This window comes from Mesocricetus auratus, unplaced genomic scaffold (assembly GCF_017639785.1).
Source record: "Mesocricetus auratus isolate SY011 unplaced genomic scaffold, BCM_Maur_2.0 Super-Scaffold_100019, whole genome shotgun sequence".
Classification (NCBI taxonomy): domain Eukaryota; kingdom Metazoa; phylum Chordata; class Mammalia; order Rodentia; family Cricetidae; genus Mesocricetus; species Mesocricetus auratus.
The window spans coordinates 11275543-11300005 of NW_024429200.1; the positions used below are offsets into that span (position 1 = coordinate 11275543).

The 24463-nt window shown below is 43.3% G+C and overlaps 1 protein-coding gene across 2 annotated transcripts in view; it reads left to right on the plus strand.

Annotated features, from left to right (window-relative positions):
- The first annotated feature begins 1471 nt into the window (after positions 1–1471).
- Positions 1472–24463, plus strand: part of Ube2h (ubiquitin conjugating enzyme E2 H) — an 82185-nt gene continuing 59193 nt past the window's right edge. Inside the window, exon 1 of one of the 2 annotated variants that reach the window (XM_040728663.1) lies at positions 1472–1995. In XM_040728663.1, the coding sequence (XP_040584597.1) occupies positions 1943–1995 (53 nt within the window). In that variant the 5' untranslated portion in view covers positions 1472–1942. The remainder of the gene's footprint in view (positions 1996–24463) is intronic. The other variant, XM_040728662.1, reaches the window with a different exon arrangement.

Consider the following 24463-nt stretch of genomic DNA (forward strand, 5'->3'; position numbering starts at 1 on the left):
AGACAGACAAATCTGGGTTTGTTTTATCCTTCCTTCAATAAGGCGATCAAATAAAGGGGGTTAGAAGTCTCTTCACAGGCATCTGCTGACAGATTTGATGTAGGACAGGGCAATGAGTTGTCCTTTCTTCCTCCAGAACATAGAATCGTGGTTACAAGGGTCACTGGAAATGGGGGCAATGATTTATCATTTAAGGGGTTCACGGTTTCTGTTGGGATTGATGAAAAGTTTCTGGAAATGAGCAGTAGTGATGGTTGCACGATAGATAAAATTTTATGTGGTTGCATTGAATATTTAAATATGGTTTAACACTGAACATTTTATGATTTATATGTTATAATTAAAAATAGCTGGCATATTGGGGGTAGAATGATAGGAGCAAGTGATGTTCAACTTTAGCCCATCGTTCTGTTCCCAGGAGTGTGTGAGTGTGTGTGTGTGTACACGTACGGTTTTTAAAAGGGACTTGTTAAAGTACATGTGTAGTCACAGGGAAAAGGCAGTAGCTAAAACTTCTGAAAATACTTGGCACTATTCTCTTTTGCCTGGTTGACTCCTTGTTTCACTGTCACTCGTTCAGCCCTAGAGCAGTATCCCTCAAACTTCACTGTAGAGGGAATCACCTGAGATCTTTGATCACCTGCAAATGCTAATGAGTAGGCCTTAGGCCAGTCTGGCGGCCTTTCTAACTAGCTCCCCTGAGATGCTGACACTCAGGCCCATTCTGAGAGGGCTGTGTAACTTTTGCCTTTATTCACGCTATGGCTTCACGGACTCTAAGCACACAGCAGCACTTAATGTTTATTAAGTGGATGAGCAAGTACACATGATTGGTTTAGGAGTTTGGAGGGCCGAGCCATCCTTGTCCTGGACTAGAGCGTCCTTAGGGAGCTTCTTTCAGTCAGGCCCATTGTGAATTCAAATTACCTCAACTTACCTCAAATTCTGTAGAACAAGGATGTTGGTACCAAGTTATTTCTGTTCTTGCTACCTGCTGCTCCTACTGCACTCCGGGAATTATTGGCCTTATGTGGAGGATTAATGAGCCCTGGTTTGCAAGCTCTGACGAAGTCTTGCTGTAGTCTACAATCCCTGCAAACCAATTCTTTCCTTAGGGAGTGCAGAGAACATGCTGGTGTGGGGATTTCCAGATTTGGACGCCAGTCTGGGTAATTGCCACTCTGGCCTCCTCCATATCCAAACAGCCCTTTGTAACGCTGTGTGAGAGGGTGGTTCATAAAGCACATGAATGTAATCATACTGCCATTATTTACTACCATCGTTCATGCTGATGGTGACGACACTGGCAGTTGAGCGATGAAGTGTGTGGGGAGGTTGGGGGAGGGGGCCGAGGGATGCAGGCGGGCAGGAGAAAGAGGAACTACATCTCCCAGAACTCCCCGGCCAAACCTACCCCGCGACGACGCCCCGCCCCTCCCACCGGCGCCCGCCCCTCAGATGACGTCACAGAGGTGACATCACGGCGCCTAGAGGGAGGCTAGGTTAGAGAGGCCGACCGAGCTGGAGTCGTCGGCTTGTGGAGGAAGCAGCTGGGAGCTGGCGAGAGCGTGAGCGGGCGGGCAGGCGAACGAGCGAGCGCAGGCCGGGGCGGGGGGAGCGGCGCACGGCGCGGAGCAGCGTCTGCCCGGGCCGCGGCGGAGCCTCTGCCGGAGGGCAGCCCGAGCGGGCGCCTGGGTCCCCGCCCCCACTCGGCGGGGCAGTGCCCGGTGTTCCCCCGTGCGGGGGCGGCGGCGGCGGCGGCGGCGGCTGAGCGGACCCCACGGGACCGCGCGGGTGTTGCCACCTCGGCCGAGAAGCCGGCGCGGCCGCGGGGCCCTGCGAGCTGGGCCCGGGGCCCGTGACAGACGGGCCAAGGAGGGGAGAGAGGCGGCGGCGGCGGCGGCGCAGGCGACGGGGAGACAGCGGCGGCGGCGGCGACACCATGTCATCCCCCAGTCCCGGCAAGAGGCGGATGGACACGGACGTAGTCAAGCTGTATCCTTCATGGAGGGGAATTCGGACTGCGTGTGGGGCGGGTGGGGGTGCCGAGGCGAGGGCTTCGGGGCACTCCAGGCCACTGGCCGCGCCTCCCCTCCCTCCCTCCCCGCCTCGGTGCCTACGGCGGCCCCTTAGCACCTCCCCGGAGCCCGGGGCTTTCTCAGTCCCCCTTTATCTGCAGCCCCCCGAGATGTGCGTTGCTCCTCGCTCTCGCTGCACCCCCCCGGAGCCCGTGACTTTTCCTCCCCGACGTTTGGATTCCTGAGACGGCCCTTTCGGGGGGGGGGCATAACTAGCCGCCTCCTTCGTCACCGGGAGCTCATCTTCAGGGTCTTTGCTTCCTGTTTGCTAGCTTTGGATTTATGGACTCGTGATAGAAATTTCCTGAGAGGGAAGCCTTTCTTCTTCTTTTTCTTCTTTTTTTTTTTAGGTGTTCGAGTACCTTCCACTCACAGTGCTGCTTAAACTGGGGTAGCTCAATCGACCTCCTTTATCCCTAATTCCTTTCTATATTAGGAAGAGAGTAGTCTGCTCGGGGCCCCTCTTGTAATAAAGAGCTCCGTGTGTTTTAAATCAGACACTCTGCTAAGCCTTGTAGTCTGGAGAACGTTCCTGTTTTTCTTTCTACTGACAAAGCCTATCCCACTCATAGGGCGAGCAGTGAGGACCCCCAGGCCCTCAGCGGGCAGGCTACCCTCCATATTGTGGATCTGACAGCTGGGGAGGAAGGAAAGAGAAGCTCCTGAACAAAATAGCTCCTGAACAAAATAGCCCCTGTGCTAGCCCTTGAGCAGAACTCCCTCTGAGAGAGTACGGCTCTTGGGGACTGCTTACTCTGACCTGGGCCAAGTGACATTTTTTATTTTCCACCCCCCCAACTTTATTTTCACCCGAGGTTGCAGAGGGAGAGCTGTAACTGATAAGTCTTCCAGGCAGTGGTTTTGGTTGGAATCCAGACTGATTATTTCATGACCAGCTAGAAATTTGCGAAGGTTCCTGAAACAAATGAGTATTTAAAAAATGATTTTTATGTTTTGAGGGCTAATGGGGGGCGGTGAGAGCCTGGTGTTCTAAATAGCTAATCCCTTGGGAGAAGGTGAAAGGCTGTTAAAAAGTCCTGTCTCTGGTTTCTCTTTCTGCCTCGACCCCATCCCCCACCGTTTCCCCCTGTTGCAGGATTTTGTTTATATAACTCAAGTTGTTTGGCTAGATTCTTCAGGTGAATTCCTTTTATTTATCGATGTTTTTGATTGTTTTACCTTTTCTGTCGATCAGTGGTGGTTGTCAAGAACTGTTAGGGGATTTGCTGAAGTTTTTAAAAGTAGTTTTTGGATAGGATTTTAATTTGGGGTATGGGAGGGGAAGTTGCCTAGATTAGTTTTTTGTTTTTTGTTTTTATTATCTTATTTTTTTTTGTCCAATCCGTTTTTTCAGGAATAAGCATGCTTTTCTCCTCGACCAGGGGAGATCTGGCTAAAAATTAAGAATAGTGTGTAAACTCGGAAGTTTAGGGTTTAGGGAAAGAGTAGTTAGTAGAACAGTCAGTAATAAAGGATAATATGCCAGATACACACCTAGACACAAGTGAAGTCAACTCTTTACGAGCTGTTTGTAGCAGTGATTGCTTTTTAAATATGTCAATGGTACCAGGAATGCTGGCTTTTCATAAGACCGCAGGAAAACTTGTAACTATGGCTGTGTGTACATTTACACAAAGCAGCTTGAGGCTGTATTTTTGTTTAGAAACTAGGAAATGACATGGTGGTAGACTAAGGAGTTATTTTTGTCTTGAATTGAGAGTTACTGTCACACCTAATGTAAATTTCATTGGGACCGTGGGGGGGGGTTCCAGCTGTTTTTGATGGATGTCAGTTCCTCAGATTACATTCATACACAGATTTCTAAAAGATTGAGGCTGAAGATCGAGGCCTAACTTGACCTGAGGCCTTTTCCATACAGGCCTTTTGTTCATGTAGTAGTTGTGGCATCTAGAATGATTACCGCACTTAGGAGTGCGGGTGTGGGGGGTGTGCGGGAGAGGAAACAAAGAACAGCAGGGTGTCTCTTTCCCCGCTCTCTGAGTGGTTATTTCAGAGCTTATTTTTAGTAGAAGATGAAGAAAGGCGAAGATGCCTTGGCTTCTGTTCTTTCCCACCTTCCCTTTCCCGACAAAAGAAAATCCAGGGCTCTTCAAAATAGTAACTTTCTGAGATAAGACGATTACAGTTTTGATTGGAAAGCTAGAGGTTATCTCTGCTTCGAGTTTATTTTCTGGTTTAATGTAGTTTGGAAGTTAAAAATTGTCGGATTTCCTTTTGTGTGTTGGTGTGTATTGTGGAGGATTTTATGGCCTCCTTTCTCAGTTGAATTCTCAACTGAAGGCCCAAGTAGAGTTTACAATTTCTGGGTAAGGTATACTAAGCGGAAATTTAAAGAGCAAATTCCCCAGCCTCCTGCTAAGATGAGTAGTAAAATTGCGTGTCAGTGTCGAGAGTTAAAAATGAAAGACGGTGGTAAGGAAGTGAAGCAAAGGTCTAAAGGAATGTCTAGCACTTCAAGTCCCTTGTCCTGGATGATTTCTCTGGTGTGAGGCTGATGGACGGTTTCATCGAAGTCTCCTGCTTCAGCCCATTTTTGGCTGTCTCTGGGCGTAATTGTACCACAAGGATTTACAGCCTGGCAGGAAACCTATGAAGTAGGAAAGTAGCGGTGTGGGGGTAGGGAGGGACGAGGACATGTGACTAATTGGTCAACGCTTTCCACCACCTTGCTAGACACCATCTCTCCGGAGTCTGATTATTTCTTTTGTGACCGGTTGGTAGGATAGCTGACTTCCAAGTTATGCAGGGAGTGTTTTGCACCAGTGCATTTAATCTGCTGGGCGATTATGTTCTGAAACTCTGACTCATTCATTGTTTCTCTTCTGTGCCTCAGCTGAACGTTGTGCAAACCTCCACAGGAGCCGAGAAACTGATTTACATGACTTTTGGGCGCTGTGGCATCAAAACACTTGTCCTTAGCCTAGGTCCGGTGGAACGGGCTTGGATAGTGCAGCCATTTGCTTGCTAGAGTCAGGTAGATTACCAGCCTGAGAGCACAGGATCACCAGCCTTTGATGTTTCCACCGGCAACCACTGATTATTTAGATTGTCTGAGACCTGGGACTCTGGTGACCTTAAGCGTGATTGCCCTAAAGGAATATTGGTTGAAGTTCTCCCTGGTGGAGGAACAAACAGCTCAGGTTACATGGGCTTCCTTGTTGGTGGGGGTGACTGTCTCAATCGCCCAGTTGCACAGCCCTGGTGAGCCTTTTATCTGTGAACCAGTGCCCCTGCTGAAGGCTAGGGCTGCTTGTTTTGGAAAAGCGTATGCAGGCAAAAGGCCGCAGGCACAGCTCCTTGCAGCTCATTGGCTGCTCTGTTACTACCCGGAAAAGGAGGAGGGGTGGAGCTACCAAACAGCTGATGGGAGTGTGTGACAAGAGTGTGTTTACATACAAAAGAGGTGGGGGCTGGGGAGGCCCTGTGAGCTGCTGACAAGACCAAGTGTATTTTCAAGGGATTAAAAAAAAACCCCAACAACAAAAAGACCCTGAACTCTTAGATTCAAGAAATGTTCAGGAAATTAAACCAGAAAACTGAATCTGATCATAATGAGGGCTTGGCTCACCCTGCTATTGCTGTAATATTTGCAAATTTAAGAATGCCATGAGTTTTCAGAGATTGTCTTTTCCAGAAGGATCTCAGTACAGACAGGATGTGCTGGATTAAATAAAGGTGTGGTGGAAATGGACCTCCAAATCTGAAAACCTGGGGATTCACAGGAATTTTCTGCACCAAGTTTAAACTCTTAAATATTTGTCCCCCTCTTTGTGTCAGGCACTGTGTGGAGGAATTAGTGAAAAGATAGTGTGGTGGACACACAATTAGTTATTACATTGTTCTTCCAAGCCACGATGGGTAGCATGTTAGTCAGCACTGTATGTTATCATCTTACTTTTTTAGAATACTTTGTATTTTTAAAATTGGCTTTTTTCCCTCCTTTTTTTGCCAGGCTTGAGGCTATGGCAGGTGGATCTCTGAGGTCAAGGTCAGCTAGGGCTGTCTCAAACAACACAACCTGAATTGTTATTTTTTTTTTTTAAGAAATTGAAAAGTCGGCTGGCCGTTGGTGGCTCACGCCTTTAATCCCAGCACTCGGGAGGCAGAGGCAGGCAGATCTCTGTGAGTTCGAGGCCAGCCTGGTCTACAAAGTGAGTTCCAGGACAGCCTCCAAAGCCACAGAGAAACCCTGTCTCAAAAACCAAAAAAAGAAAAAAAAAAAGGAAAAAGAATTGAAAAGTTAAAAATAACTTTATGTGGTGGGGATATATATGGACATCTAAGTGCCCTGTTTTCTATTTATTTTATGAACATTGGGACCAGAGCCACAGACAGTGGTGGAGCTGCCATGTGGGTGCTGGGAGTTGAACCCAGGTCTTCTGGAAGAGCAGCCAGTGCTCTTAGCCTCTGAGCCTTCTCTCCAGCCCCCACCTTTTTTTTTTTAAAGTGGGTATTAGAACAAAAGCAAGCATGAAATGTGGAACCATTTATCACTGACTTTTTGGAGTTTTTGCTGCTCATCAGCAGTTATTCTATCCCCAAGTTAGCTGTTGTTACTGTTTAATTTGTGTTCAAAGTGTGGACAGTCTTTTAACTAGTCTTAGTGTCCATTGACAACCTGTGGTTGACCTCTCATTTCCTGAGGCCTCTCAGTGGGTTGGTGAAATGGAAGCTAGAACAGTTTTATAGTCTTAAAGCTAAGAGTTAAAGATTTGGCAATTCCTAGTATTTTGAATTTGTCTTCAACAAGCAGGTTATGATAGCACTTCGGTAAAGCAGGAATCTGGTGAGTTTGCAGTGAAGTTGTGGTGAATTACAAACAGGTCTAAAAGTTAAGCTCTTAGAAGGAAAAAATCTTGCTGGGCGTTGGTGGCACACGCCTTTAATCTCAGCACTCGGGAGGCAGAGGCAGGAAGATCTCTGAGTTCAAGGCCAGCCTGGTCTACAGAGCGAGTTCCAGGATAGCCTCCAAAACAATACAGAGAAGCCCTGTCTCGAAAAACAAAACAAAACAACAACAACAACAAAAAAAAAAACAAAAAGGAAAAATCTTGTGTAGGTATGATCTGTAAGAGACCCTTTCTCTATGTGCAAGCATTAAGACAACCTAGGTGTATTGGTTTGGGTAGTGTGACTTAACCAGTACCTTGATGGTGTTTATACATACATGCAGTGGATATCTTGTTCTGTGTAACAGATTGATGGTTCTAATCACCATGGTTTTTTAGGCATGCAATTCAGATCTTCTAATGTAGCAGCTTTTGCCTGGAGACCCAGAGAATCTGTGCTTTAATAAAATACCTTAATGAAAGGCTTAGTTGGGTTTTGAAAAGTGTGATAATAAAGTAATTGGGGAAAATACAGGTTACAAAAAAGGAAAGAAAACAGGTACACATAATCTTATCCTTTAAATAATAGTTCTCAAAGTTGAGTGTGATCTCAATTACTTGGAGGATTTGTTGAAATGGTTGTGGAACCCACCCCTGGACTTCCTCGTTCAGGAGGTCCAGAGTGGGCTCTGGGAATGAGAGACGCTGCTCCAGGGACTGTGGCATGGTAATCATGTTTAAAGGGTAGCCTGTTTGTGTTTTTCCTATAGCATTTTATTCTCCCAGTATTTATTGGCCATATTGTACGTATCTGCTTTGTTTTTACAGTATTTTGTAAAAACACTGGAGACAGCTGGTGTATTGAAACAACACCTGTGATCCCAGAATTCCAGATTTAAAGGTAGGTGGGTCTCAGAAATTTTAGGCTAGCCTGGGCTACATAATGAAAGTAAGTTCTTGTCTTAATCTCAATCCTCCTTGGGGGGTGGGGACCACAAAGAAATCAATTTCTGAGGCTATAGATCGATAGATTGCTGGAGTAGCACACATACAAGCTTCTGCTTGTGATCTAGAAGCACCAAAAGCATTTCCTGTCTTACTCATAGTTGTATGTCCTGTTTATGTAGTCCTCCCACCCCCCATGCACGCACCTCCAGCTTCTCTGTGTAACAGGTCTGGCTGTCCTGGAACTTCCTTCTAGACCAGATCCTGCTTTTGCCTCTGTAGTGCTAGCACTTGAAATGTATGGGCCACTACTGCCTTTTTTTCCTTTTTTGTGAGAACAGGGTCTTACTATGTAGCTCTAGGTATCAAAGCTTATTATGTAGACCAGGCTAGCCTCAAAACAGATGCCTATGAAGTGCTTTGTACCATTGATTTCAGCTGGGTGTAGTGGTGCATGCTTTTAATCCTAGCATTTGAGTCAGAAGCTGAAGATATTTTCGAGTTCAAGGCTAGCCATAGCTACACAGTGAGACCCTGTTGGGGTGTGTGTGCTTTTCCTGGGCTTTGTGCATACCTCAGCACTTAGTGGATCTCTGTGGGTTTGAGGTCAGTTTGTTCTCAAGAGAGAGTTCCAAGGCAGTCAGGGCTACATACTGAGACACCGCAGTGTGTGTGTGTGTGTGTGTGTGTGTGTGTGTGTGTGTGTGTGTGTGTGTGTGTGTGTGTGTGTGTGTGGTTGATCAGATCAGAGGACAACTTTTGGGAGTTTATTCTCTCCTTTCACCATTTGGGTTCCAGGGATTGAATTCAGGTCATTAGCTTTGGTGACAAACACCTTTACCTGATGAACCATTTTTATCTTTATGTGTACAAATGTGTCACCTTCATGTATGTATGTATGTATGTGCACCATGTGCATGCCTGTTTCCCCCAGAAATCAACAACAGGACATTAGATCCCCTGGAACTGGAGTTAAGGGTGACTGGGAGCCAGCTCTATGCCTTAGGGTTTTTGACACATGGTCTTGCTGTGTAGTTTAGAATGGTCCCTAAATTGAGATCCTGCTGCCTGTCTCTGAGTGCTAGGAAACTATTTAAAAGTGATATTTTTTTTTCCGTGCTGTCTTAACATATTATTCATGAAACCTGTCACCACAATCAAGAAGAAACACATTTATCTTCCCCCAAACTACTGTTATGACAGGATCTCACATAGTCCAGGTTAGCCTTAAACTCCTGATCCTGTTGTCTTGCTTCCACTGTCCAAGTGCCCAAAATTTCTTTTTTTTTTTCTTTTTTGTTTGTTTTTCGAGATAGGGTTTCTCTGTGGCTTTGGAGGCTGTCCTGGAACTCACTTGGTAGTCCAGGCTGGTCTCGAACTCACAGATATCCGCCTGCCTCTGCCTCCCGAGTGTTGGGATTAAAGGCGTGCGCCACCAACGCCTGGCCCCAAAATTTCTTATATTAATTTATATTCTTTCTTGTCTCCTCTGAGCCTTGGTTTGATTTCTGACCCTAGATGACTTTCTATTTTCTAGAATTATATATGAATGGAAATATATAGTATGGGTGCCCTTTATGTGTATTCCTTCACTGGTCATAATTTTGAAGTTCATTGTATATTCTTAGGTTGCTGAACAGTATTTCATTGTAACTTAGAAGTTTGTGTCTTTATGCTCCATGTGTGTATAGGAGTAGGCATTGGGTTCGGAACCTTTGCAAGCTAGGCAAAGTCTGTAATACTGCTCTTCTCTCAGACCTTTTTGTGGTTGTTGTTTTTTAGATGTTTAGATAACTCTTAATTTCTTTTTTAAAATTGCATTTGCTGGTGTGTGTGTGTATGTGGGGGGGTATAGGTCAGAGGACCATTTGTAGGAATCTTTCTTTTTTGTTTTTTCTAACTTGTGGGTATTGGGAATTAAATTTAGGTTGTCAGTTTTGGTGTCAAGTGCCTTTACTTGTTGAGGGCCCCGTTCCCAACCCCCCCCCAAAAAAAAAACAAAAACCCAGGGTGTAGCTGTAGCCCTGGCTGTTCTGGACTTTTGTAGAACAGGCTGCCCTTGAAATCACAGATCCACCTACCTCTGCCTCCCAAGTGTGGGGATTAAATGTGTGCACCACCACCGCCTGCCAAGCTGTCTTGATAGCCTTTTTGTTTTATTTTAAGTTTTGAGATAGTCTCACAAAGTTATCCAGTCTGGTCTTGAACTTGCTCTGTGGGCTATGTCGGCCTTGAATTTAACATCTTTCTTTCTCAGTTTACCAAGATGGGATTACAAGCATGTCCTATAAACCTGGTAGAATTTACACCCTGATGATTTGGGTTCCAGTTTTAAGTGGCTGAGCTTTTGTATGGGTGTATGCTTTCTTTGGACTAAGAAATAACTGCACCATGAGATAGGTATGTGGTTAACTTTTTGCTTGAGACAGGTTCAGTGCGTATCCTGGCCTGGACTTGACTTCTCCCACACCGTCCCCTGCTTTAATCTGATGTTAAACTTTTGTTTCAGTTGGGTGTTTTTTTTTTTTTTTTTTTTTTTTTGGTTTTTCGAGACAGGGTTTCTCTGTGGCTTTGGAGGCTGTCCTGGAACTCGCTTGGTAGTCCAGGCTGGTCTCGAACTCACAGAGATTCGCCTGCCTCTGCCTCCCGAGTGCTGGAATTAAAGGCGTGCGCCACCAACGCCCGGCTCAGTTGGGTGTTTTAAAGGACTCACATTAAATAACACCCCTCCTACAGTACTGATTCTTAGCCCTACTCTGTCAAAGCTGGTGTTACAGATCTCTCCTCCATTTGAAATTGGTGCGTTACGGCTAAGCAGATGACTCTGGGGTAACGTGTTTGAGAATCAAGAGTTCTGATCCATACACCCAATTAAAGGCTGGTGCTGTAGTGTGAACCTGTAATCCATGCACCCTTTAGAAGATGGGAAGTGGGGACCTGAAGGTCAGGTAGCCTGGTGAGTGCCTCACTGTACAGCGCCCTGTCTCAAACAAGGACCAGTACCTGAAATAAGTACACATGAACATGTACACCCACACAAACACACATGCACACTGTGTTCATGCTTACATAAGTACACATGAACATGCACACTCACACAAACACACATGCACACTGCGTTCAAGCTTACATAAGTACACATGAACATGCACACCCACACAAACACACATGCACACTGTGTTCATGCTTACATAAGTACACATGAACATGTACACTCACACAAACACACATGCACACTGTGTTCATGCTTACATAAGTACACATGAACATGTACACCCACACAAATACACACATGCACACTGTGTCCATGCTTACATAAGTACACATGAACATGTACACCCTCACAAACACACATGCACACTGTGTTCATGCTTACATAAGTACACATGAACATGTACACCCACACAAACACACATGCACACTGTGTTCATGCTTACATAAGTACACATGAACATGTGAACACACACACAAATACACACATGCACACTGTGTTCATGCTTACATAAGTACACATGAACATGTACACCCTCACAAACACACATGCACACTGTGTTCATGCTTACATAAGTACACATGAACATGTACACTCACACAAACACACATGCACACTGTTCATGCTTACATAAGTACACATGAACATGTACACCCACACAAATACACACATGCACACTGTTCATACTTACATAAGTACACATGAACATGTGCACACACAAACACACATGCACACTGTTCATGCTTACATAAATACACATAAACATGTGCACACACACAAATACATGCACACTGTTCATGCTTACATAAATACACATGAACATGTGAACACACACACAAATACACACATGCACACTGTGTTCATGCTTACATAAGTACTGAAAAAAAGGAAAGTAGTGAATTAAAGGTTTTCATTATGAAGTAGTTTTGTTTTGTGGCCCTTTATTTTGGTCATAGCTTATTTTTGCACTTGCTGATAACTTTCTTTACAAAGGCTGGCACAACGGGCGGTGGTGGCACACCTTTATTTTAATTCCAGCACTCAGGAGGCAGAGGTAGGAGAATCTCCGAGTTCGAGGTCACCCTGTTCCACAAAGTGAGTTCCAGGGCAGCCAGGACTACAAAGAAAAACCCTGTCTCAAAAAGTAAGCAAAAAGTACAATTGAACAAAGGTTGGCACGTTTTTTGTTGATAAAATTCTTGTTTTTCTGAAATAATAATTTTAAAAACTGTAACATTGCCTTACCACGTCCATGAAGTTTACAATAATTTGCTAATATTTGCATAAAATTCTGGTATCTAAACCATGACTTTAATTTTCATATAGAGTAAACTCAGGTGGAGGAGCTGACAGATCATGACAGAATTGAGATTTGAAGAGTTAGGATGTCCTTAATACACTTTCAACAATTCAGAAAGTCACTGGTAAAGTTTGTTTTTAAGAGTATCATACCATGTTATTGCCGTAACACCTATGAAAATGCCATCACTTTGTATGGATATAATGAAATCCACTACTTTGTAATTAAACTTGAAACAATAAAATGCTTTTTCTTTCTTTCTTTTTTTTTTTTTTGGTAGAGTGGTGTACTTTGTGACCAGGACTAGGACAGCTGAGGCAGGCCAGCCTGGGATGTCCATAGTAAGAACCTGTCTCCAAAAAAGAAGAAAAGGTTTTGGACTCTTAAGAGTAGACAGGAACATAACAAAAGACACTACTTTATGATGTTACTGTTACTTTTTTTCTGATAAATTCACCATATTAATGGTAGCTGGAACTTTTAGATTGGATAACAAGAAAACAACTTGTTTTTTTGCCTGTTTTGGGTTGGAGTCAGTGATAATACATTGGGTGAGCAGACTTTGTTTCAGTGCTCATTGTGGCTCCTAGAGCATTAAGTTAGCATGTGTTCCCTTGTCAGGAAGATTGGACTCAAGTGCACTAAAAATGTTTACAAACAAAGGGGACTGTTCATGCTTTTGTGAGGCTACCAGTGCTTCAGTGCTCGCTCACAGCACATGTGAGGAATTGTATGTTTTTGAGACAAGGTACCACCTTGTAGGCCTGGAACTCAGAAATCTACCTACCTTCCAAGTGCTTGAATTGCCTTATTTATGGGCAAGTACTATGGTTACTGCTTTCTTTCTGCTATCAAACCAGATACTTGAGAAACATGGCTGAGTGTCTGCATGCTGGTTCTTTTTGTTTTTCAAGCTTTGGAGGCTGTTCTGGAACTCTGTAGTTCCGCCTGCCTCTGCCTCTGCCTCCCGGTGTTGGGATTAAAGGCGTGTGTCACCACTGTCTGGTGCAGGCTGGTTCTTACAGTGCTTATCTGCCCAGCATAATCCAGAATCTCAAGAGCCACGTGGAGTGTCCCGACTGTGTTTGTGGCGGACTAATGATCCACGTGCTCCTCCACTTCTTAGCGCTAGTGGGCAGCTTGGGAAGTCAGGAAGGAGTCCTAGCCCTGTCTGAAGAGAGGAGGCTTCTGCTTTGTCTTTCAGGAGGACAGTGCTGGTGGGTGCCACTTGAAGGAACACAATTTCAGGCATGGAATATTACTTGTTTGGGAAATGGGTTAGTTATCTTCTGTCCCACCTGCTGGTTTCTAATTTGTAAATCATTTTTAGGGTGGCACTATACATGAAAGGAGCTATCCCCAGTATGCTTATACATTTCCTGTTTCATACACACAGAGGCCTGGGTGCACATGTAAAGGTCAGAGGACAGCATTGTGGAGTAGATTCTCCATTTACTTTTATGGGTTCATGTGACCAAACTCCGGTTGTCAGGCTTGCAAGGGAAGAGCCTTTTAATCTCTAAGCCTTCTTGCTGGACCAGAAAATATTTCTCTATGTATCCTGTTTTTAGTATGTATGTTTTCTTGGCTTGTAAAATCTTTGTTGTGGTGCTGCAAATAGAAAGTAGATCCAGAGTGGGCCTACCTCTGTTCCCTCAGAAGCGTTGGGCTGACACTGGTCTACTGAAAATTCAGTTTACCAGGCATGGTGTTGCATGCCTTTAATCCCAGCCAGCGTTTGAGAGGTGGAGGCAGGTGGATCTCTGAGTTCCCTGCCAGCCAGGGCTACTAGTGAGACCCTGCCTCAAACAAACAAAACAGCAAAAAACTGGCCGTAGCGCACACACCTTTAATCACAGCAGTCAGGGGGCAGAGACAGGGTCTTAATGAGTTCACTGCCAGCCTGGTCTGCATATTGAGTTCTAAGACAGCCACAGCTATAGAGAGAGACCCTGCCTCAAAAACAAGTAAATTGTTTTGTCTAAATGGTGCCAGTATAACTTTTGGATTTATGACTTTGTCAGTAAGTTGACTTTATATTATATAGGCAATTTTTGAGAGATTGGTTTATTTTTGAAACTTAATATTCTGGCAAAGATACTACTGTTAGGTTTGTGTCCATAGAGATCAACAAATGTGATATGGTTAAGATATATTATTTTATGGCCTTATACTGCTGAATGTTTAGGAACTTTCAGCCTGAATTAGTTTAGTTTACAAATTATCTTCTGTATATGTAACTACAGGTAGTACATGCCTGGTGCCCATGAAGAGATCAGGAAAGAGGACATTGGATCTCCTGGAATTGGAGTTACAGATAGTTTTGAGCCTCTTTGGGAGTGCTGGGAACCCAACCCAGGTCCTCTGTAGGAACAAGTGGTCGTAACCGATGAGCTGTCTTTCCAACATGGTGCCCTCCCCCTCCAAAGGTTTGTAGATCTTTGAGTCTAGATCTACAAATAAACTAGTCTCCTTGGTAACAAGCCTGGAAAATAAAGTTTTGCAAAGGAAATAAAGTATGCTTTTTTCTTTATTTTCATTTATAATTGGTCATTTTTACATGGCTTAATGTTTGCATGGCCTCAGATTATCACTGTTTTGAATTGATAATTGGATCACTAATCCAAAGTAAGGGAATTCCCTCAGAAATTATCCCATAATGCAGACTTTAGACAATCTATATTTCTGTAAACTAAATTTATATTGGATTTAAGTGTATAGATGTAGGACAATGTGTCATTTTATGACAAGAGTTTTAGCTTCAAGTTGGTAATATAATTAGTGTACATATATATAGAAATGTTTTAAAAATATTGCTATTTGATTAGAACATGGAAGTATAAAGATATGTGAATCAGAGCATATGTTCTCTTTATTTTTATTTTGTGTATAAGTGTTTTGCCTGCATGTATATCTGTGTATTGCATTTGTGCCTGTAGCCTGTGGAAATCAAAAGGTGTCAGATCCCCTAAAACTGAAGTGGTAAATGGTTGTTCGCCTCCATATGGGTGCTGAGAAGCAAAACCAGGTTCTCTGGAAGAGCAGCAGGTGCTTTTAACTAACCATTATGCTATTTCTGTCTCTCCCTCTCCCCCTCCCTCCATTTTATGTATATGGGTGTCTTGCCTGCATATATGTCTGTAAACCACATGGTTTACAGCACCCACAGAGGTTTTAGTATGGCATTGGATCTCTGGGTCTGGAGTTAGGGACAGTTGAGCCACCATGTGGGTGCTGGGATTTAAACCCTGGTCCTCTGGAAGTAAGTACTCTTAACTGTTGACGTATCTCTACATCCCACCTCCCTTTGTTGTTAAGTTTACTGTTTTTTTGTGTATGTAATTGTGTATGAATGTGGGTACATGTGTAGTATGGTGCGTGGTGGCCAGAGGACAACCTGGGGGGAGTTGGTGCTTTCCTTCCACTATGGAAATTGAACTCACTCAGGTCACTTAGCAACAAGCACCTTTACCTGCTGGATGTAAATATCTGATATGCAGGATATCAGATATTCCACCCCTGTGAGAGGGTTGTTCGATTCTGAGTTGGGAACTGGTGCCTTAAGGTTTTTGTATTTGCTGAAGAAACTTGTACAAGTTAATTTTTATAGTTTGGTTCATGTGTTTGAGATTCAGAAGCCTAAGGCCTGTTTAGCTCTTCAATGAAGGTCTTGAGATCTCCAGCACCCAATATGATGCCAAGCAAGACTAAGGATGTAGTTTAATGTAGAACACTTGCCTGGTGTCCTCATGGCCCTCAGTTCAATTCTTAGTATTACAAATGAAGAGAACTATCTACTTGTGCTTATTCTTTTTTTACTTCCCTGTGCTGGGGATTCAACCCAGGGTCTTGGTGATGATTATCAAGTGTCTGTCACAAGCTGCATCCCAGCCCTTATTCTCCATTATTTTAGTGACCTGGTGTAATATGCTGAAGCTTTTGAACCATGAATGTCATTCTGTTTGCTTAATGGGAAGTAGAATTAGAAATTCTATTTTTTATAGAAACAAATTAGTGTGTGACTACTATGCTTTCAAATAGGGGCTTATTTTGCTGCTGAGTGAATTGGATAAAATGCAATGGCTTTATTCTGCCAGTTATGGCTATTTTATTTTTTCAGTGTTATTCAAGTGTTTTGTCAGTTCTGAAGTTCTGTTGACATCTGGCTAAAGTCAATTCCAGCAGATAATTATACTCACAGTTAAGCATCATTTCATACTTGGGGAATCCTGAACTGCATATAAGAACATTATAAAGCACACTGATCCTTTCTGCAAGAATTTTTTGAGTAGTAATTAATAATTATATCTTTTAGGCAATGCTATTTTGGTCTTAAGTAGCAGTTTGAGGAAGTACTAATGCTTGGATATATGGCTTCATAGTAAGGAAGTAACTCTGGTAATTTATTGTTATTGAGGCAGTTCTGGCTGGCCTGAAGCTGTCGAACAGACTCACTTTGAACTTTGAAATCTTTTTTTTCCCAAGTCTCCTGGTTGGTGGGATGCTGCATCTGTTCCTGGCTTTATAGATATGTTTTCTGTGTAGGCCAGACTGGCCTTGAACCTGCAGTCTCCTACCTCAGTTGTCCAAGTGCTAAGAATACAAGTGGGTTTGTTTGCTTTGTTGTTGTTGTTGTTTTTTCCAAGACAGGGTTTCTTTGTGTAGCCCCGACTGTCCTGGAACTTGCTTTATTATAGACCAGGATGTCCTCAAACTCACAGAGATCCACTTGCCTCTGCCTCCCAAGTGTTGGGATTAAAGGCGTGCGCCACCACTGTCTGGCAACTATATAATTAACCGTAAGAGAAGAATATAGATCACCTGTTAATTTTAGTGGCACTTCATCTTGATTCATAGATCTCCATTTTGATGTTTTAAAAAGCAGTTACATTTGTTGTGTTAGTCATTGTCCTGATTTAAAATGTTGGGAACTTTAGTTAGAAGCTATTACGTTAGCTAAGTAGAGTTTCACCCTTTCTGTTGTTCAGATAGTGTTTCCCTGTGTTGCACAGCTCAGCTTGCACAGCTCCATGTAGTTCTTTTTCTTGACTTCAGAATTTTTAATTGAGTTACACCTCTAATTGAGAACACTTTAATAGCTTCGGGTATTTTCTTTCTTTTTTGTTTTGTTTTGTGTTTTTGAGACAGAGTTTCTCTGTGTAGCCCCAGCTGTCCTGAGCTCACTCTGTAGACCAGGCTCGCCTTGAACATGAAGAGGTCCCACCTGCCTCTGCCTCTGAGTGCTGGGATTAAAGACTACACCATTATGCCTGTCATTTGGATGTTTTCTTTTATTTTGCTGATGTTTTTCTCCTTACTGGGAAGTAGGTGGTTTTATTACATGATTAAAGTCCTAATGTATGTATGCATTGTTGAGCAGACTATATTATTGGATAAGTGAAGCTGTTGGAAAAGCAATACTAAGATATTAAATGTCATTTGTTTTCTTGTCTAAAAAGCTGAGTTTATCATTCACCATCTTAAAGTGTAGAAATGAAATGTTGCAGCAACATCTTACTAGTTAGGAGTGTAGTACAAATTCTCTAGAGACTACAGAGCTCAGAATCTACTCTTGAGGACACCTGTATTGTTGTGCGTCTGTGGGTCAGAAGTGTAAGCAGCAGCTCATTGGCTCAGAAACTCTGCTGGTGTATTTTTAGACTTTTGTGTTTAAAAATATACGCACCTGGCTGTCTGTCACATAGGTGCAGAGTGTCAGCTGTGTGACATTTTAGGTCTTCTTGCTGGCTTGTTGACACTGGGCTGGCGTTGAGCCTGTTCTTTCGTGCCTTTGCTTCCTCTCTGTACCCTGGATTTGAGTGCTGTGAGCTGTGGGCCACTTTCAGTAAAGCACTCTTGTGTTTTCCTATAGCCCAGGCTGTCTTGGTATTTTACTATGTAGACTCCTTATGTGTCTTCTTACATAGAACAGAATGACTTCCAGCACTTGATGATCTGTCTTCCGGAACCTTTTGAGTGCCAAAGCACAAGCCACCATGGCTGACAAAAGTATTAAATGGGGAAGTAATATTTTGTAAAACATGTATTTTTATTTATTTATTTATTTATTATATGAATACAATATCCTGCCTCTGTATGTCTGCAAGCCAGGAGAAGGCACCAGATCTCATTACGGATGGTTGTAAGCCACCATGTGGTTGCTGGGAATTGAACTCAGGACCTCTGGAAGATCAGTCAGTGCTCTTAACCTCTGAGCCATCTCTCCAGCCCAAACATATGTATTTTTAATGTTTGATGTTTTGCTTTGTTGCTGATGTAATTTTTTGTTTGTTTTGTTTTGTTTTTTTTTTTTCTTTTTCTTTTTTTGGTTTTTTGAGACAGGGTTTCTCTGTATTGTTTTGGAGTCTGTCCTGGAACTCACTCTGTAGACCAGGTTGGCCCGGAACTCACAGACATCTGCCTGCCTCTGCCTCCCTAGTGCTGGGATTAAAGGCGTGCGCCACCAATGCCCGACTGTTGATGTAATTTTTTTTGAGACAGGGTTTTGTGAAGTCCAGACTGGCCTGGCACTCTTTAGCTGAGGTTAGCCTAGAATTTTTCTGTCTCTCAAGTGCTGAGATGACGGTGTTCCACCATGCCTGCCCTTGAACTATAAAAGCTCTGCTGTAGCTTCCTAAATTCTGGGATTATAGGTATGTCAGCATCCCTAGCATGAATTAAGTTTCCAGAAAAAAATAGCTAAATTCTACACTGTTGACCCATTCTATCTTTAATTTGGCCTTAATTTCCATATCCTTATTGTATATGACAGCATTTTACACAGTAATATATTTTGCCTTTTTTGAGGGGATGTGTGAGTGTGTGGTGAGGTCAGCCTGGTCTACAGAGTAAGTTCCAGGACAGCCAGGGCTACAGAGAACCCCTGATTCAAAAAAATTTTCTTTTTTTTTTTTTTTTTTTTTTTGCAGATTCCATTTGCTGGTTTTTGTTATTGTTTGCTCTTTGAAACAGGGTCTCTCTATGTAGTCCTGGCTGTCCTGGAATTCACTCTGTAAACCAGGCTGACTTTCACCTCATGATCCACCTGCCTCTGAGTACTGGGATTAAAGGTGTAAATTCTATGCTTGGGCTCATTGCTGCTTCATGCATAGCATTTGTGACTTTCTACATGAATAAATATATTTGTGTATGAACTACCCCTGAATTCTAACACTTCAGCTAGTGGTTTCTGCTAGGTTTTTGTTTGGTGTTGGCAGTTAACCTACAGCCTTGTGCTAACTGATGACATGCTCTACTGCTGAGGTATGTCCTAGCCCATAAGTACAGTGCCCTTTCCCATCTTTGTATGTACATGCATGCTCAGTTGAGGAAAAACACAGTTGTGCTCCTTGGGTCACTGATGATTCTGTTCTGGGGTGTGTGTGTGTGTGTGTGTGTTTAAAACTAGCCTTCAGCGTCTGATCCTCCTGTCCCCATCTTCTGAGGGCTGGGATTATATCTGTAAATGTTTAATCAGTTGACTTTTTTCCTGAAGTTATCTGGCATTTCATCCACATCCAGAACTTGATAATAATGTGAATTCATTGATTGTCCTTTGTATTTTATTGACATTTATACCGAGGGTGTAAACCCAATGGCAGGACCTCAGTGTGCCCAGATCATGTTAGCAGTTATTCGATTCAGCATGTGTTGCAGGTTTAGAGGGCCGTTCTGGGCCTGGTGTACAGTGTGCTGCTCAGGAGGTGAAATGGGGGGTCTCTGTGAGTTCCCATTGGTCTACAGCCTGTCCCCACAAACTCCGAGGCATAGGCTCTCTCAATGTAGAACACTTGGCATATACATCATCTGCTAAAGAGTGTTAGCCTGGAAGCTTGCCCTTGATTAGGATAGGATTAAAGATGGCTCAGCAGTTAAGAGCACTAGCTTGTTCTTCAGAGTGCCCAAGTTCAGTTCCCAGCTCAAAAATGGTAGCTCAAAACCACCAGTAACTCAAGTCCCAGGGGATCTACCCGATTCTTACCTGTGAGTGTTTGAGTTGCCTTCTGAACCAGCTGCCTTTTGGGAATGCAATTTGTATTTGAAAGTGATTGACAAACGTAGACTTAGGTATTTGACAGTACTCTCTCAAAAATGAATTAGCCAAGCCTTTATTTCTAGGCAAACTAATACCATATGTCACCAGTGATAAAATCAGAACTTGAAAGCAGAACATCTAAGAACGTCTGCCATCTACCAAGCACTTTTCTAATGCTTATAATCCTAACAGTATTTTGATGCTGTGTGAGGAAGTCTGTCTGCTTTGGGAAGATCTGTATATAAGTCAGTGAACTGTTATTTTGAAAATATCCAGTGCATAATAGGAAATCAGGCTTGTGTAAAAGACTCCCAAAGAATAAGGTAGACCAGCAGATTTTATTATAAGTATGAAAAATTTACTGGTAGAATTAGAGTGCATGTTACATTTAGCCTTTGGGAAATTCCTACATGTATTGTTTTGATGTAATGTCAATAAATTATATCCAGAAATATCTGAAAAATGTTATTAATTTCCTTTAAACACTAAAGAGATTTGTGAAGTCATTTAAAAATGCCATTTTGGGAACTAAGATGGCTTAGCAGTTAAGAGCTCTGACTGCTCTTACAGAGGACCCAGGTTTGATTCTTAGCACCCCATGGTGGCTCCATACCGCCATAATTCCCGTTCCCGGTGATCCAGTGACCTCTCTCTCTCTCTCTCTCTCTCTCTCTCTCTCTCTCTCTCTCTCTCTCTCTCTCTCTCTCTCTCTCTCTCTCTCTCTCTCTCACACACTCACACACACACACACACACACACACACACACACAGAGGACACACATATATGCAGGCAAAGCACTTACACACATTAAAAAAGATGCCATTTTAAGTTTTTGCTTTGGAAACTACAGCTTTTAAAAAAAATGATGTATGTTAACAGTGATAAGATTTACTGCTCTAAAGTGTATTACTATTTCCAATTTGTAAAAAGGCGACTTGATAGATATAACCCACATATAAACAGCACTTTAGGTTCTTGCCTTTTTTTTTTTTTTTAGACAAGGAATCCCAGGCTGCCTCAGACTTGCTAAGGATGAATTTCTGATCTTTCCACCTTCACTTCCCTGTGCTGTGGGATTAACTGGAGACAGACTGTGGCTCGTTTATGTGGTGTTGAGATGTAGGCAAGGACATTACCAAGTGAGCTCCATCTCCATCCACCTTGATGTATGCTATGTTCATGTGGTGTGTGTGTACATGTGAGAGAGAATATGGGCATATGTGTACCACAGCACATGTGGAGGTCAGAGGACCACTTTTGGGAGTCACTTCTATCCTTCCATCACGGGTTCCAGAGATTTAGTTCAGGTTGTAGGCTTGGTGGCAAACTCTTCTCCGTGTTAAGCCGTTTCTCGAACCACCTACATTAGCTTGGAAGACAAGGTCCCTTGCTGAGTCTGGAGCTCACTGATTTGTCAGTGTCCTGGGATCCATCTGTTTCCCCACCTCCGTGTCCCCCCCCCCCAGCTAGGGTTACAGGTGTGCACCGTAGCACTGGGCCTTTGTTTTTGTTTCTCGAGACAGGGTTTCTCTGTGGCTTTGGAGACTGTCCTGGAACTAGCTCTTGTAGACCAGGCTGGTCTCAAACTCACAGAGATCCACCTGCCTCTGAGTGCTGGGATTAAAGGTGTGCGCCACCTATGCCTGGCTGCATTGGACCTTTTTAAGTGGGTTCTGGGGATCTAGTTCAAGACTTCCATTGGGTGGTGGTGGTGCTTGCCTTTAATCCCAGCACTTGGGAGGCAGAGGCAGGTGGATCTCTGTGAGTTCAACCAGCCTGGTCTACAAGAGCGAGTTCCAGGACAGCCTCCAAAGCTACAGAGAAACCCTGTCTGGAAAAAAGAAAACAACACAAAGCAAAGAAGACCTAATTCTAATTCATGCTTGTTTGGTAATTGCTTTTCCAATGGAGCCAGAGCTCCAGCCCTCAAGTGGAAAGGCGGCCTAGAGAGATGACTCAGCAGGAGAGCTCGGACTGCTCTTGCAGAGGGCCTAGGTACTGTTCCCAACACCCATATGGTAGCTCACAACCAATCACAATTCTGGTTCTGGGAGTTTGGTAACCTTAGACATCAGGTACATATATGCAGATAAGACATTCATGCACATAAAATTAAATAAGTGTAAACAATTTTGTGTAAGGATTGCTGAGACTACAAAGTTTGAGAATACTGTTAACAAATATATGTTGAAAAAGAAGTTTGTCACTTTGTGATAGTGTCTAGGGTGTAGTTTAATTGTATCCAGCACAGCGCCAGGCAGATTAGTAGGTTCTTTATAAAATGTATGAATCGTTGAATTTAATTATACAGCAAGTCATAAAAATACATATTGAGCCCAGAAGGAAAATTGGTGTGTGAAGATGGCAAGTGAATCCTATGTTAGTAAACAATGTCAGGTTTACATCATATTTTCTAAATTCTAAGACAGTTTTTCCACATCTCAACATCGTTGAAATTGAGATGTCTTAAAATTGGTGGTGAGTCACTTAAATGCAGCTTTTTTCTTTCTTGGTGTGTCATAACATAATGACGTGTGATGAAATATGGTAGCATCTTTTTGTGTGGAGAGAAGCATAGGATTGCAGTTTAGTTCCCTGAGATACAGGTTATACTGCATTAGTGTTCTTCCCAGGCAGTGTGTATAACTCTGGGCAGTTGATAGTGTCCCCATTGTTGGAGAGTTTAACTTATTAAAAAAGTTGTTCTAATGGAGGCCAGCCTGATCTACAGAGCAAGTGCCAGGATAGGCTCCAAAGGTACACAGAGAAACCCTGTCTTGAAATCCCCCTCAAAAAAGTTATTCTAAGTTAGAAGCCTAGACTTATTAGAATGTAAGCTTTTTAGAAGACTAGACTTCAGTATTAGAATGCAAGGTTTTTACAAATAAATCACAGGAGCCAGGCATGCAGCCCGCACCTCTAATCCTAGCACTGTAAAGCAGAGGCAGGAGGGTCCCAAGTTTGAGGTTGGCCTGGAGTGCCAGTTCAGCCTGGGTTATAGAGTGGGACACTTTTTTTCTTTTCTCAACAGGGTTTCTCTGTATATCTTTGACTGTCCTGAACTCAATATGTAGACCAGACTGGCCTCGAACTCTGCCTTCCAAGTGTTGGGATTAAAGGCATGTGCCATACCACACCTGGCTTGAGACACTGTCTTAAAATACATCAGGGGGCTATGGATATAGATGATTGGTAGGGTACTTTCCTAATATGCAGCAAACCTTGAGTTTGATTGCTTGAACTGTACAAATAAGCATACCATGTAAAACTGTGTAAATCTTGCTTTTGTTTTGTTTTTTTTTTCAAGACAGGATCTCTCTGTAACCCTGACTGTCCTGGAACTCACTCTGTAAAGTAGGCTGGCCTTGAGCTCAAAGATCTATCTGTCTGCCTCATGAATGCTTGGATTAAAGGCATGGACTTGCTTACTCATTTCAGTGTGGTTTTGTTCTGTAACCCAGTCTGGCCTTGAACTCTTGGTCATTGGTCTTCCTTCCTTGGGATTATAGGTGTTTGCTAGCTAATACACATTTGTGTATTACTTTTCTCATTTCCATAATTAGAGGTTAACTGGTTTGTGGTCTGAGGGGATTGTCGCCTGTCATGGCAGGGAAGGCTTGGTGGTGGACAGCTCAGCTGCTGGCAGGAGTGTAAGTAAGTACTACAGCTGCTTGCTTACATTTAGTACCAGGAAGCAGAGCGAGGCCCCAACACAGGGCCTAACTATAAACTTCAAGACCTGCCCTCCACTAACGTACTTCCTCCAGCTAGGCCTCATCTAAAGTCTCACAGCGCCCCAAAATACTGCTACTAGCTAGGGACCAAGTGTTTAAAATGTGTGAGCTTGTGAGGGACCTATTTAAAGATAATTTTGATCCATCTAATGCCTCTAATTCCAGTACTTGGAAGGCTGAAGGAGGAAGATAGTAAAAAGGTCAGTCTGGGTTATAGCAAGATTTTGTTGCCAGGCAGTGACCTTTGCCTGTAGTCCCTGCTCCTTAGGATTGGGATTGGGGGAGGTGGGGTCACTTTGAACTCAGATGTTCTAGTCTGGGCTATATAGTAATTTCTAGTTCAGTCTGGGTGACCCTGTCTTATAAGAGGGTGGACAGAACCCAAGTTCAGTTCCCAGCACCCACATCAGATAGCTTACACCTGCCTGTGACCTCACCTCAAGGGAGTCTGATAGCCTTTCTTTGGCCTCTTTGGCTACCTGCACACATGAGCACAAGACCACACACATACAAATAATACATTTTTAA